At 40.2% G+C, this 12,996-nt stretch overlaps 1 protein-coding gene across 2 annotated transcripts; it reads left to right on the top strand.

Annotated features, from left to right (window-relative positions):
- The first annotated feature begins 1,144 nt into the window (after window positions 1-1,144).
- LOC137265708 (aldo-keto reductase family 1 member B1-like) lies at window positions 1,145-12,932 on the top strand. 2 transcript variants are annotated; one of them, XM_067801149.1, is made up of 11 exons: window positions 1,145-1,270; window positions 1,628-1,765; window positions 4,703-4,864; window positions 5,263-5,379; window positions 6,131-6,181; window positions 8,256-8,378; window positions 8,805-8,911; window positions 9,788-9,869; window positions 10,566-10,649; window positions 10,873-10,958; window positions 12,355-12,932. In XM_067801149.1, the coding sequence occupies exons 2-11, from the start codon at window positions 1,682-1,684 to the stop codon at window positions 12,383-12,385; spliced, it is 927 nt and encodes a 308-aa protein (XP_067657250.1). In that variant the 5' UTR covers window positions 1,145-1,270; window positions 1,628-1,681; the 3' UTR covers window positions 12,386-12,932. The 2 variants fall into 2 exon arrangements, with proteins under 2 accessions (XP_067657250.1, XP_067657251.1); XM_067801150.1 differs by having other exon boundaries at window positions 1,176-1,399.
- Window positions 12,933-12,996: the final 64 nt, after the last annotated feature.

Genomic DNA, 12,996 nt, shown 5'->3' with positions numbered 1-12,996 from the left:
CCTGAAATGTGTTCACTCAGTAATTAACTGACGTCTGAACTGAGCTCACAGAAACTGACTATAACGAGCCACCAACTCAACCCAAGACATAATCCGAATTCTTCGGATTACCTGACCAGACAAGTGGGACGACCCCGTTGACATCCTTCTTTACCAGACAGCTGCCTCCTTGTCCGCGTTGGGATAACAAACAGCACTGAATGTCGGTCACTCATGCACATATACAACAGAAGGGAGTCTCCTTAGCCTTTTAGCTAGATCTTTCCTTCACCCAGTAGTAGATATAGAAGTTTATCAGTTCGCATGCGATACAATGACACTCCGTGATGAGATGTTTATCAGTTGACCGACCCGCTGACAGACCAAGGACACCTATAACTATGTCAGCGCATTCATGTATCGTTGGTGCGTCGACTGGGGTTCGGCTCATGGATAGGATGACTGGAGAATTCCAGCTCAACCCCAGGGCCATCGTCCCTACCAAGACAGTCGGAATGCCGGACTCCACACTCACATCTCACATAGATGTGAGAGCACACACACACACACACACACACACGCACACGCACACGCACACGCACACACACACACACACACACACACACACACACACACACACACACACATATATATATCACTATTTCATCAATAATGGACAGGCAACGATTCAACAATGGACAATGGTTTCTCCTCAAACCTTTATGTTCAGTACAAAATTCACAATGGGAATCATTCATGCATATGGGAGACATTGTATGCTCCAGTTCATTTCAATGATTCAATGATTTTACATATGTACAGTCGTTTGATTGTTTTAGTTTGCAGTGGTCTAACTCCCACTCCTTTCTAAAAAGCTATATCCCCTGAAATGGTCTTCACACATTGTACCCAATCGTGGAATCTGACCCGGTCCCTCATTGCTACCAGTGGACGCTTAACCACTGACCTACCCCATCGGTCCAGGCCGGGTCAGAGACTTTTGATGCTGTCATACTTATTTCATGTACTTTCCCTTAGTGCAAGTCATACAACCAGATAACCCATAAACTATACTCAGTATGATGCTTGAATTGTGTTTCTGAGAACCTATGTGTTCACACGAATGCCAAGTTGTATTGAATATACTACGTGTCCTAGTTTCTCCACACAGCCTGGGCTGTGCGAGTGCAGCTGACAGAACAGTGCTGCCATGGACCGCTGAGTCGACGTTGAAGAGAGAGTTGTGAGATAGGCGTGTTGAGTGGCTGTTACGCAAGCGCTCGTCTGGCTGGTATGTTACTGCTTGATGTGTTTTACTTCACGTTGTTGTTTCATTTAAAGGAAGTTGTTGCTGTATATTTTCTCTTCACAACCCGCGCTTTCTGCACCATTCAGCAGTCGTGTTTGCATCGTGTGTGAGGTAACAATATACACGATGTTATTAGCCTCGACGCGATAACGTTTTACTTATTTTTATTTATAAGTGTTGACGATATCACCTTGTTGACTGAGAGATTCTTTTCTGCAGAACACTCAATGGCAAGGCGAATGTCCTGATGAGTGTACTCAGTACGACTTTCTGCTTCACGTGTTAATAACCATTGCAACTGTATGTTGCTCACGTCTTATATTTTCATATATATTTCAGTGGTGGTGTTTTTGGAGACGTCCTTGTCAAGTGCTGAGAACTCGGTTTTTCAAGATGGCGGACAAAGTACCTTTCATACGCCTGAACAGCGGATACGACATGCCTATGCTGGGCTTAGGAACCTACAACAGTTTCCGGGTTGGTTGTTGAACATTTACTTACATACTATTACCATCTCTATAGAAACGTGTAGCTATGTTTCAAAAGAGCCTGATAATATGAGGGTCGTGCAGGACCTGCCAATATGATCTGATGTTGATTGTTGATGTTCACCACTTCATAGATGTTGCCTGTAAACTTCTTTCTTTGTAAACCGCTTTCTAGATGTTGACTGTAGAGCTTCGTGGATACATGTGAATTGTTGGGTTCCGTTGAGAAGTTGACTGCAGAGCTGCGTTGATACATGTTGACTGTTGGGTTCCGTTGAGAAGTTGACTGCAGAGCTGCGTTGATACATGTTGACTGTTGGGTTCCGTTGAGAAGTTGACTGCAGAGCTGCGTTGATACATGTTGATTGTTGGGTTCCGTTGAGAAGTTGACTGCAGAGCTGCGTTGATACATGTTGACTGTTGAGTTCCGTTGAGAAGTTGACTGCAGAGCTGCGTTGATACATGTTGACTGTTGGGTTCCGTTGAGAAGTTGACTGCAGAGCTTCGTTGATACATGTTGATTGTTGAGTTCCGTTGAGAAGTTGACTGTAGAGCTTCGTTGATACATGTTGACTGTTGAGTTCCGTTGAGAAGTTGACTGTAGACTTCCAGGTGGATGTTGATCGTAAACTTTAGTTTCGATGAATCTGTAGACGTTTGGGTAGATGTATGACTATAGATCTCCGGGTAAATGTTGACTGTAGACCTCGGGGGAGATGTTGCCTGTAGGCACCCGGGTAAATGTCTCCTATAGACCTCCATGTAAATATTGCGTGTAGACCTCCGGATAAATGTTGAGAGTTGACCTCTGGGTAGATGTAGCATGTAGATCCTCGGGTAAATGTTTACTCTTGGCAGAGGCTTGGTGCAGATCACAGGGTAGATTTTGATGGAAAACGTTCGGGCAGATGTTGACTGGAGACCTCTGGGTAGATGCTGACTGCAAATCACAGAGTAGATGTTGAATGTAGATCTTTGGGTGTATGTTGGCTAGGCTTCTGGATTGACATTGACTGGAGGCCTTGGGGCAGATATTGATAGTACGCGTAGATTCAGTGGCCACGGCATGTTCCCTTTAGTTGGTAAAAGGTGATGAAAGGACAAGGTATGATAAGGGTGGTTTTTGGCCCACTAACAGAATTGGCTAAAAACATGTTATTTGTTTAGAGACAAGTTAGCTTTGCATAAAAATGCTATATTTTATATGATCTGAGGTGTAATTTTACCACAGAGGGGCCCGAAATGGGTTTTATCAGTTCCCAAGAAAAATAATAAGAAGTCTGAGATATTAGTGTGCCATAATGGCTTATTTACAACTGTCATTTTATTTACATACAAATTACATCAGTCATGCTGAAAACATGTCAATTTCAATCACAATGTTTTAACCTCAAGGGGCCCAATTAGGGTTGGAAAACATTGTTAATTGAATTACTTGCCACATGTGTTCCTGTAAACAAACATGTCAAGAGTGTATAGTCCTAAAGTAGATCAAAATATATAAAATATGAATTTTAAAACATTGGGAACAAAGGCAACGAGACCGACTTGAAAAAGTGAATGGTCAGTGTCTACAGGCCTATGAAAAGATTTACATGACGTTTAATAAAGCTTGTTTCAACAGTGTTGTAAGATAGATTACCAAACTTAAGAAAAAATACCATATTTGGATTTGATGTGAATCAGTTGCGCTAAACATTGTAGACTTGATAAACAAACTTTGAAAAAAGGAGAAAAGTTACATGGATTTGAACCTGCATGTCTGATAACACACAAAACAGCAACAGTCCACTGTTGGAACCAATACGCTACACATTTTCACTGTCTACAATGTAAATTTAAGCTTATATATTACACTTTACAACAATGTATCAGTTAACGTCTGCTTGTGTTCATTATCTGCTAGACCTTGATACAATGTTCCTATTCTAGCTTAAAAAACCTTTTCATGCAGTTAATTGTAGTCATTTTGGTTAAATGAAATCTAATATGTCATTGGAAACATCAAGGTATATAAGTCCTTGGAAAATGTATATGTTCAAACATGGCAATCCTGTTGAATGCACAGTGTTATTTTGACAGTGACAAGTGACTTAAATGTGTTTGATAAACTGATGATAGAACATCTATGATCACATTCTGACATAATAACAAAGCTTCTCACCTTTACAGTGCTGCTTGATCACATTTTGAAAATCTTCAGACATGTCCTTACTTTTCTAACAGAAACCAACTACCAAAAAGCAATGTTTACCTCACATAAATCTGCCTTGCGAGCGACTTGTGATATTAAATTTTTTAGTAAAGATGTTTCATATGTGTATTTTGGAGCACAAAACCATTCAAAATATAATGTATGATGGTATAGATGTATAAATGTGATGGATAGTTTTTAAAGATGTTATTTAATGTCAATGTTTATTTTTTGAGATGTTGCATGGGGCAATTTCAGAAACCGAAAAATGTACATTCTAATTTACTGTCTTCATATATGGTGAAAAATTGGGATGGGTCATGCTTTTGCTGACACTTTCCTATCACTCTGAAAATCAGAAAATGTAGGTTTCTAGACGATCTTGTAAAATATGTTAACTTTGTGGTCTTCAAAGAGGAAAAATAACAACACGAAAAGCATAAAGAAACAATTGGAGGTACCTTCAACGATTAATTTAGCCCCTTTTAAGCTAAAATTATCATCTTGTAAAATTTTGATAATCATGACATGTTGTGGGCCAATAAGGGCCTCTATCATACCTTTTCCTGTACAATTTCTCTTATTTACCATTCCTGTAAACAAACATGAACCTGACTGTGATGGCGAACCCAGAATTCGAATACGAGGATCCTCGCACAGAAATTGGCTCGAAGGTGTTGCGCCTTTAAAGTGAAACATGTACAGACAATATCAATCTGTTTTCCCCAACAGCCAAACGAGGTTGGTGATGCCTTGAAGGTCGCAATACCAACTGGATACCGTCATATTGACACAGCCTGGCTCTATAAAACGGAACCGGAAATAGGAGCCGCCATTAAAGAACTCATTAAAGACGGAAAGGTGAAGAGGGAAGAGCTGTTCATTGTGACGAAGGTACGGTAACGGTGTTGTTTTTAGCATTGTATTGTAGACACATCGCACCGCTTTCTTTTTGTTCTATGACACCTCATTAATGCGGATGTTATTGATCACGGAATCATCGTCCTTATTATCAAATGTTTAATTAAGAAATTAAGAAATCACGAACGCTCAGTAACTATGTATTAAATAACAACCTGCTTGAGGTCGTGAATTTGAGTCCGATATATATATATAAAAGGCTACTGTCTGTGTGTCAGTTTGTCCTTCCACATAAATAAGATACGAGAAACACACCTTGCCATTACCTCACAAGCGTTTCCCATCGGGGTAAGCGTATATCACCATTCAGATGTGTAATTACCACCATGTATGTTATCATATGTTATCATTCTGGCATGCTATCGTTGCAGTTATGGGACAACTGTCATGAACCGGAGAAAGTGGAGCCAGCGTGCCGAGCGTCATTGGAGGCCCTGGGCATGGATTACGTAGATATGTACCTGATACACTTCCCTCTGTCTTTTGCTGTGAGTCAAGACTACCTTCTCTCTTTGACCATCCATGTTCTGGCAGTCACAAGTGTGGCAACCATGTCTGATATTACATGCTTGGTTGGTTTCATGCTTTGTTTAACCATCCATGTTCTGGCAATCAGTAGTGAGGCAACCGTGTCTGATATTACATGATTGGTTGGTTCCTTGCCTTATTTAACCATCCATGTTCTGGCAGTCAGTAGTGAGGCAACCGTGTTTGATATTTCATAATTGGCTTGTTCCCTGCCTTGTTTAACTATCCATGTTCTGGCAGTCAGTAGCCAGGCAATTCGATGCTTCCTTGTGTTTATCTAAAACACATAACTGGTGCATCAGAGAGATAGAAGAAACACGAAAGCAGAAATGATTGGTTTGTTTCCTGTTAACTTTGCTTTAATGTATGTCGCCGTACAAACACGACACAGTACTAACATCTAAAGGTGAAACCACCTTGTACTAAATATCACATGTCCCCATCATCCAATCCAAAGTCCCCAGTCATGTATTGTGAACACTTTTCCTTCACAGAAATGTGTTAGTGATTGCGGAATGGGGGCAACGTAGATTTGACTGGCATCATCTTCACAGATGAAGGTACCATCTACGAAGACGAAGGAATTTATTAACATTGCTCCATATTGTAGTAGAATATATATTCTTGACAGTGATTATGTTTAGTGCCGTGACCTGATTCTGATTTCATAACAAATCATCTGTGTGTTTTTATATATCATTATTTCCCTAGGACTTTGAGCGGACCGTGCCGACCGTGGCTGACTACTTGGACACATGGAGAGTAGGTAGCTTCCACTTAACTCCATCATCGTGTAAACAGAAAACTGTTACGTTATGCGTACAAACTTGGTACGCCTCCAGAAAATGAAGAATAACAAGCGTCACTCGGTAGCAAAGACAAGCACCGAGCAGAACAAATTGCAACTTAATATCACTGCAAATACATGCAATTTCACTCAATCCTGAAACGGCTCTAACGTCGTCCCTTAAAATTGGTTGATAGTGTATTGGTGTCTTTTGGTAGTTTGGAATTCTCAATTTAATATTTTTGGCGTTTCCATGGCAACATGTTTTAATGTGAGTGAAATGGGCGGTAGTGTTCTTTTCCCAAGCAGAACCCTAAAACAGTTCAATGTTTCTTCATTAACTTTGCACATCGATAGGTCTAGTGGTGAACTGGTGGCTTTTGGTAGTTTTGGAATTCTGAAGTAAATATATGTTGCGTTTCCATGGCAACAAGTTTGATTTCGAATGAAATTGTTGGTCGTGTCTTTTCCGGACCTGTAAAACCGTTCTCTGTTTCTTCACCAAATTTGGTACATATAATCATACCTAGTAGACTGGGAAGAAGTCTAGCCTCCATGAAGGGCGACATGCGATTCCTGGTAAATGTGATTGATATTTTCAGTGTGAAGGTTTGGTTCAGATAGAAACATCGCAAGAAAAAAAACGTTCAAAGTTCCACGGGGAAAGTAATTGTCGTAACCTGGATTGATATCTTTCCTGCGATGGAGACTGAAACTAGCTTAAAGGTTATGGATAAACGGAAATGACTAACTAGTCCCGAACCCATATTTGACCTAGTTTTATAGTCATGTTTCAGCCCCTATCACGTTTCAGAATACATTATGCGTCCGTGAAGAACATTACATTGTCCCTGTTTATGATCGCTGTTAAGTCCAAGTGCACACTCAGATTTCTCGTGGGCGAAAAATTGGATTTGTTATGCATGAAATGTCTTCGACATACAGTAGCTTGGAATTCTCATTTATGTTAACTATTCACAGTAGCGTTGGCCATGTAGAAGTTATAACTTGTAACTGGGAACAACAGGAACAACCCATCACATTAGGCGAACATTAAATGTGGAAAGAAGTACAGGCCATGGTGTTTGGGATCCCTCTTCAGAGAATTCAGTTTCAGCTGGTCACTTATCAGGTCATGCTGAAGCTTGTGGACAAGGGCCTTGTCCAGTTTTGTGCAACCCATACATGAAAAGGACCCATTTCACAAGTGTAACTGATTTGTTAAAAATGTTTTCCTATGTAAATATACTCTTAAAAAGTAGGGGATAATGAACTTTCAATTTGGATAGGAAGTGTAAACGTTAACAAACGTTTCACACCACGTGAACACACCACCATTTCCCTCTATTATCACCCCAAATCACAACGCATGATATGCACGTGGGCAACACCGTAGCTCCATACACGTGCATGGGGTCCCATTCTTAATTTTGACGTTTTTTCAAGAAAGTCGAGAAATCACTTATAACATTAATTTTGACACTCATCTTGCATCACACATTTGTTAGTGTTTGTTTCTAGTCGCTTGTTTTCAAATGAAAATCGCATACATGCAAATTACATGACATACACCAGTTATCTTTCAAAAGCGACTACATTCCAAATAACTATGATTGTAAGGAAGTGCAAATGATGATGCACTCTCAAAACATTCAATGATATCATATCAACTTTGATTGACTCCGATAAATATCCTAAATGTATTTAATCGTAAATAAAAAAAATGAAGGTACCCTACTTTTTTGGAAGTGAGTATACATGTTATATATATTAGCCTTGAAGATGTTTGCTCTCCACTGATAACGTGGCCAGTAAAGATGATAAAGAAGAACAGGATTTAATGCCCAGTCGTAGATTATTGCTTTGCATGTGATGATGATAATACATTGATATGAGAAAGAATTAGCCTTAGAAAATTCCAATCTGTCAAGAGCACTCAGTTAAGAGTGCCAGATGTCGTTGACTCAAGAGGTACTATCGCTTTGGTATAATGCATCTGTTTTCAAAGAATCTCTGTATAAAGACAGCTGATATCACTAACGTCAACAGGCCATGGAGAAGCTCGTGGACAAAGGCCTTGTCAGGTCTATTGGCGTCTCCAACTTCAATAAACAACAGCTGGAGAGGATTCTCAACATGGACGGTCTTAAGTACAAGCCAGCGAACAACCAGGTAGGGTTTATTTGATGTAAAATGATACCACGAATTCGCCGTAAATATGTTTCATAGTATTTCATATCAGTACTAGAAAGATTCATCTGGCATCAAACGGACACGCCGTGATGTAAGATGCCGTATATATCTGCTATAACTGACGTATTGTGTATGTACATATACCTCTCTCACTTTAACATGTTGTTCTGCGATTCGCAGATTTGCGTCCCAATGGCTAAAGAAACGCCTTTGATCATAGGTATGAATGCCAGTTTGGCCCCATTTTAGGCCTATCAAGACTATGAGTTATCATGGTGTGCTAGTGGTTTCACCAACCTACATCTTAGACCCCCAACACTTACGTATAAGTTGCATACTTTGCACATCCAGATAACACACTCTCTTCAAAGACTTGACAGTGTTCATGACTTTGTTTGCTTCCAGGTGGAGATAACTCCATATCTGGCAGAGGAAGACCTTCTGCAGTTCTCCCTTAAGAACGGTATCTCAACTACTGCCTATGGACCGTTCGGGGCCCCGGGACAGAACTAGTTAGTTCTCTTATGATGGCTTTATCAAACCATTCTGCGATCTTCCGACACACTCTCACCCATAACACGTGGCGCATTGTGTGTTAAAAGCACATTGAAAATTGTTCATTTCCACTTGGAAATGAAGGTAAACCTGAAAGTCACCCCTGTCAGTCTTGAACTAAATTGTGTAAAATGCCATTCAAGATAAATGAAAAAAAATCACACAAAGTTTGCACGCACGGACGCACACACTCGCACGTCTTAAATGAGACAGGTTCTCCGTTAGGAAACAGTGATGGGAAAAGGAAACAGTGATGGGAAAAGGAAACAGGTCGTCATTTTAGGATGTTATCCCATCCAAACTGAACAAGTTTCAAGAAGTAACTCAGGTCATAGGATGCGTCGAATAGCCCTCGCTGATAGATCTATTATACTTTACGAACGCTTCCTCGTAAATTTGCTTCCTCAAACATTATCTAATGTACTACCCATCAATAGTTTAGACGCAATAGCGTAAATGTAGCCACTTAGTGCAGTATAAAATATTCATACTGATTAAAGATACTGTTTACACATAAACTGATGTATTGTAAACAAATTCGTAACGTTGACGAGATTATTGTCATGAGTTCAATAAATGATGAAACTATTTGGACATCTGAGAATTCTCAACAACATTTCACACCAAAACACAGCTGTTATACGATATTTGCAAATGCGGCTCAGCTGTTTGATGTATGATCCTCGTGCAATTCACCTGCATAAAGTCAGTCAAGAAATCCATCATCCATGTAACCACATATATGTACGTAAGATATAGTGATTGCTTTAAGTGAATGTAAACTTTTGAGGGCACAGGAGTTCAATGATGCCGTTTATCTTGGTATATTTCAGTATACAAGAGGATGCACCAAAGATCCTTGAAATTCCAACCATTGTCGAAATTGGAAAGAAATACGGCAAATCTTCAGCTCAGGTATGCCGTCACGTAGGTAATCTAAATCGATCAGTGAAGGTGCGGGTTAGGACTGGTCTTCAGGAACCCATGCTTGTCGTGAAAGGCGACTAAGGATCAAGTTGTGAGGCTCGCTGACCTGGTTGACACATGTCATCGTATCCCAACTGAGTAGATCCATGCTCATGCTGTTGATCACTGGATTATCACGCTGGTCCAGAGACGAATACTTACAGCCCGCAGCCATATAACTAGAATATTGCGGAGTGCGGCGTTAAAAAACAAACAAGCAAATGAGATAAATTTTAACATACCTTAACTTTGAAAACTTACTGTCTATCAAACAAATCACATTAAGCACAAAAGAGATGTTGCCAGAAACATGCAATACTTCTTTCAGGATATATTGGTTTTCATTTGGTGTTCTTGGTTATCATTTTCTGAATACCATTAAATATTTTGCCTACATAAACAAATGTATTGTTTGTTCAGCTGATAGGTCCTGCTAAATGCATACAAAGATATGTCAATTGATGATAACCAGAAAATTTGAGCAAATTATTGAAATTAGAATTATATCACACAAAAGTGTTGCCATTGTTTTGAAACAGGAGCTCCGAGGTCTGAGATATTGTTGTACAATGTATGAATTGTCTTTATATATGTTTTTAAAGATGTATTCTTGATGCTGACCCTGTGTTTTCTCCTTTGCACCAGGTGATACTCAGATGGGGCATTCAGAGAGGTTATGCTATTGTTCCCAAGAGTACGAATCCAGCTCGTTTGGCCGAGAACTTTGATGTGAGAGAATATTTTCATATATAACTTTGTAAAAATTCAATGGATGGAGAGAGAGAGAGAGACAGAGAGAGAGAGTAATTAGCTATGCCATATTTGATATGAATGTAGTTATATAGCTGCAAACTGAAAGAAGATGAAGTGATGCAAAACCCTTCACATATATGTAAATAGAATGTGGAATATGGCTTTGTTGGTAATGGCTTTACGTGTCTTCTTGTTTCAGATATTTGACTTTGAACTCAGTGAGGAGGATATGAAAACAATGCTCGACCTGGACCGTGGCCAAAGAGTCAACCCTACTATACTCAAGTAAACACACATACATAGACAGATCCATAGGTGGATCCAAATCCTTTTGTTCTGAAATTGTTTTAAATGACCATTGAAACTAGGGTGAAATTTCATTGTGCACCCCCTTTTCTCAATATTGTGCACCCCCCTTTCTAAAAAAACTGTATCCGCTCCTGTCACAGAGGAGGGTCAATGGAAAACGATGCACATGTTATGTTTGGGATAAACTTTTACAGTAAAGTACCGTTTCTACTACTTTTGGTCGGTCGAGTCCAATCCGCGATACGAGCCTATACTCTCAGAGACCGGCGCCTGATCGTCAGCACACAAAGTCAAGAGCTGACCCACTCAGCCACCATGCCTGCCACGTAGCCTAACATGGTAGAGTCGGTACTTTACTGCAAGATGAATCCCGAAGATAGCATAAGTTACCTTTGAATACTCTCTAAATCTGATTGTGCATTCATAACAATACACAAACCTGAGGTGGGTGATGAAACGACAGTCATACAGTGCTTTGGGTTATGGAAGAAGCGACTGAAGGTTTGCCATTTGATGAAACCATCAGGAACTATTTAGGTACTGAAACAGAAATATAGTGAGTGAGTGAGTGAGTGAGTGAGTTTAGTTTTATTTCAGCTATATGGCGGCGGTCTGTAAATAATCGAGTCTGGACCAGACAATCCAGTGACCAACAACAGGAGCATCGATCTGCGCAACTGGGAACCGATGAGATGTGTCAGCCAAATCAGCGATCCTGACCACCCGATCCCGTTAGTCGCCTCTTACGACAAGCATAAGCGCCTTTTATGGCAAGCATGGGTTGCTGAAGGCCAATTCTACCCCGGGACCTTCACGGGTCACAGAAATATAACTGTAGTGTACCGGGATCAAACCGGTGATCACAGTTGTCTAATGGATGTACTGGCAAACAAGGATAAGTTGAGCACGTACTAGCATGTGTAAGTGCCGCCCACTGGCGTTTGTAATTGTGAGCGAAAGGGCCCCAGGTTGTCCACGATCACTTGCAGAGAGATGGGTGAAGCGCATAACCTGCCTCAGCAGCTACGCGCGGAATCAATTTCATCGCCATATACTGCACGTGTACTAGGTTCCATCTCCTCTACCTTTTTCAAACCAAATGGGTTAGCTCATTGCCATGCACGCCTGCTTCTCGTAAACGGTCCAACTTCTCCTTGTTTGCCAGTAGTACATCGAATCGCGACGCTTTAGACAGACCCTAACCCCCACAAAGTTACGGTTCACACAAAATACCTTGCTGCTATCAGTTTCCAAACAACAAACATACGTTATGCAAAGCGGAAAACAGAAACTTAGGGATATGTTTAGAATGTTGTTTAGTGAACGTCGTTCCTTTTGTCTTGTCGATTGTGTCATTATTTATGTGTTTCAGGTTCAAAGATCATCCCTTCTATCCCCATTAGGAAGAGAGCGGGCACCACATGGAATACCTCACAATCAACAACGATAAAAAACGATCTTCCCATTTGACAAACATTGGGCGTGAAAGAACGCCTGTCGACTAACCAGAACTGAATGTAATTACTTTATATTAATTATAATAGACAGTCAATGATTACGAAACCTGCAGGGATACTCCTTTGTGTTTGTTTAACGCCATATGGTAATCGAGTCATATAAGAAATCGAGTCTGTGACTCAACCCAGTGATCAACATCATGAGCATCAGTCTACGCAAATGAGATACGACATTGTCAATCAAGTCAGCGAGCTTGACCACCCAATCCCACTAGTCACCTCTTACGACAAGCTGAAGACCTATTCTATCCTGGATCTTCACGGGTAGACATTTAAAAAATTGAATCTGGATTAGAAACCTAAGGGGTTAAATAGAGGCATTATTCTTGATATCCTTGAGATCACTTTTGGGGTCACTTATTTCACCCATTGTTTTACATAGTTATCATAATAATAAAAACAAGTGTCTCTCTGAAATAAATTATTGATCATTCATTGATGTTGTGTCATCATTCACTGTTAGTATTGTCTATTTGGGTCTTCCATATTTCTGGGTT

Source organism: Haliotis asinina, chromosome 15, assembly GCF_037392515.1.
Source record: "Haliotis asinina isolate JCU_RB_2024 chromosome 15, JCU_Hal_asi_v2, whole genome shotgun sequence".
NCBI classification, from domain to species: Eukaryota; Metazoa; Mollusca; class Gastropoda; order Lepetellida; family Haliotidae; genus Haliotis; species Haliotis asinina.
Note: the sequence above shows the minus strand (reverse complement) of the source record. Positions and strands in the feature narration are given on the sequence as shown.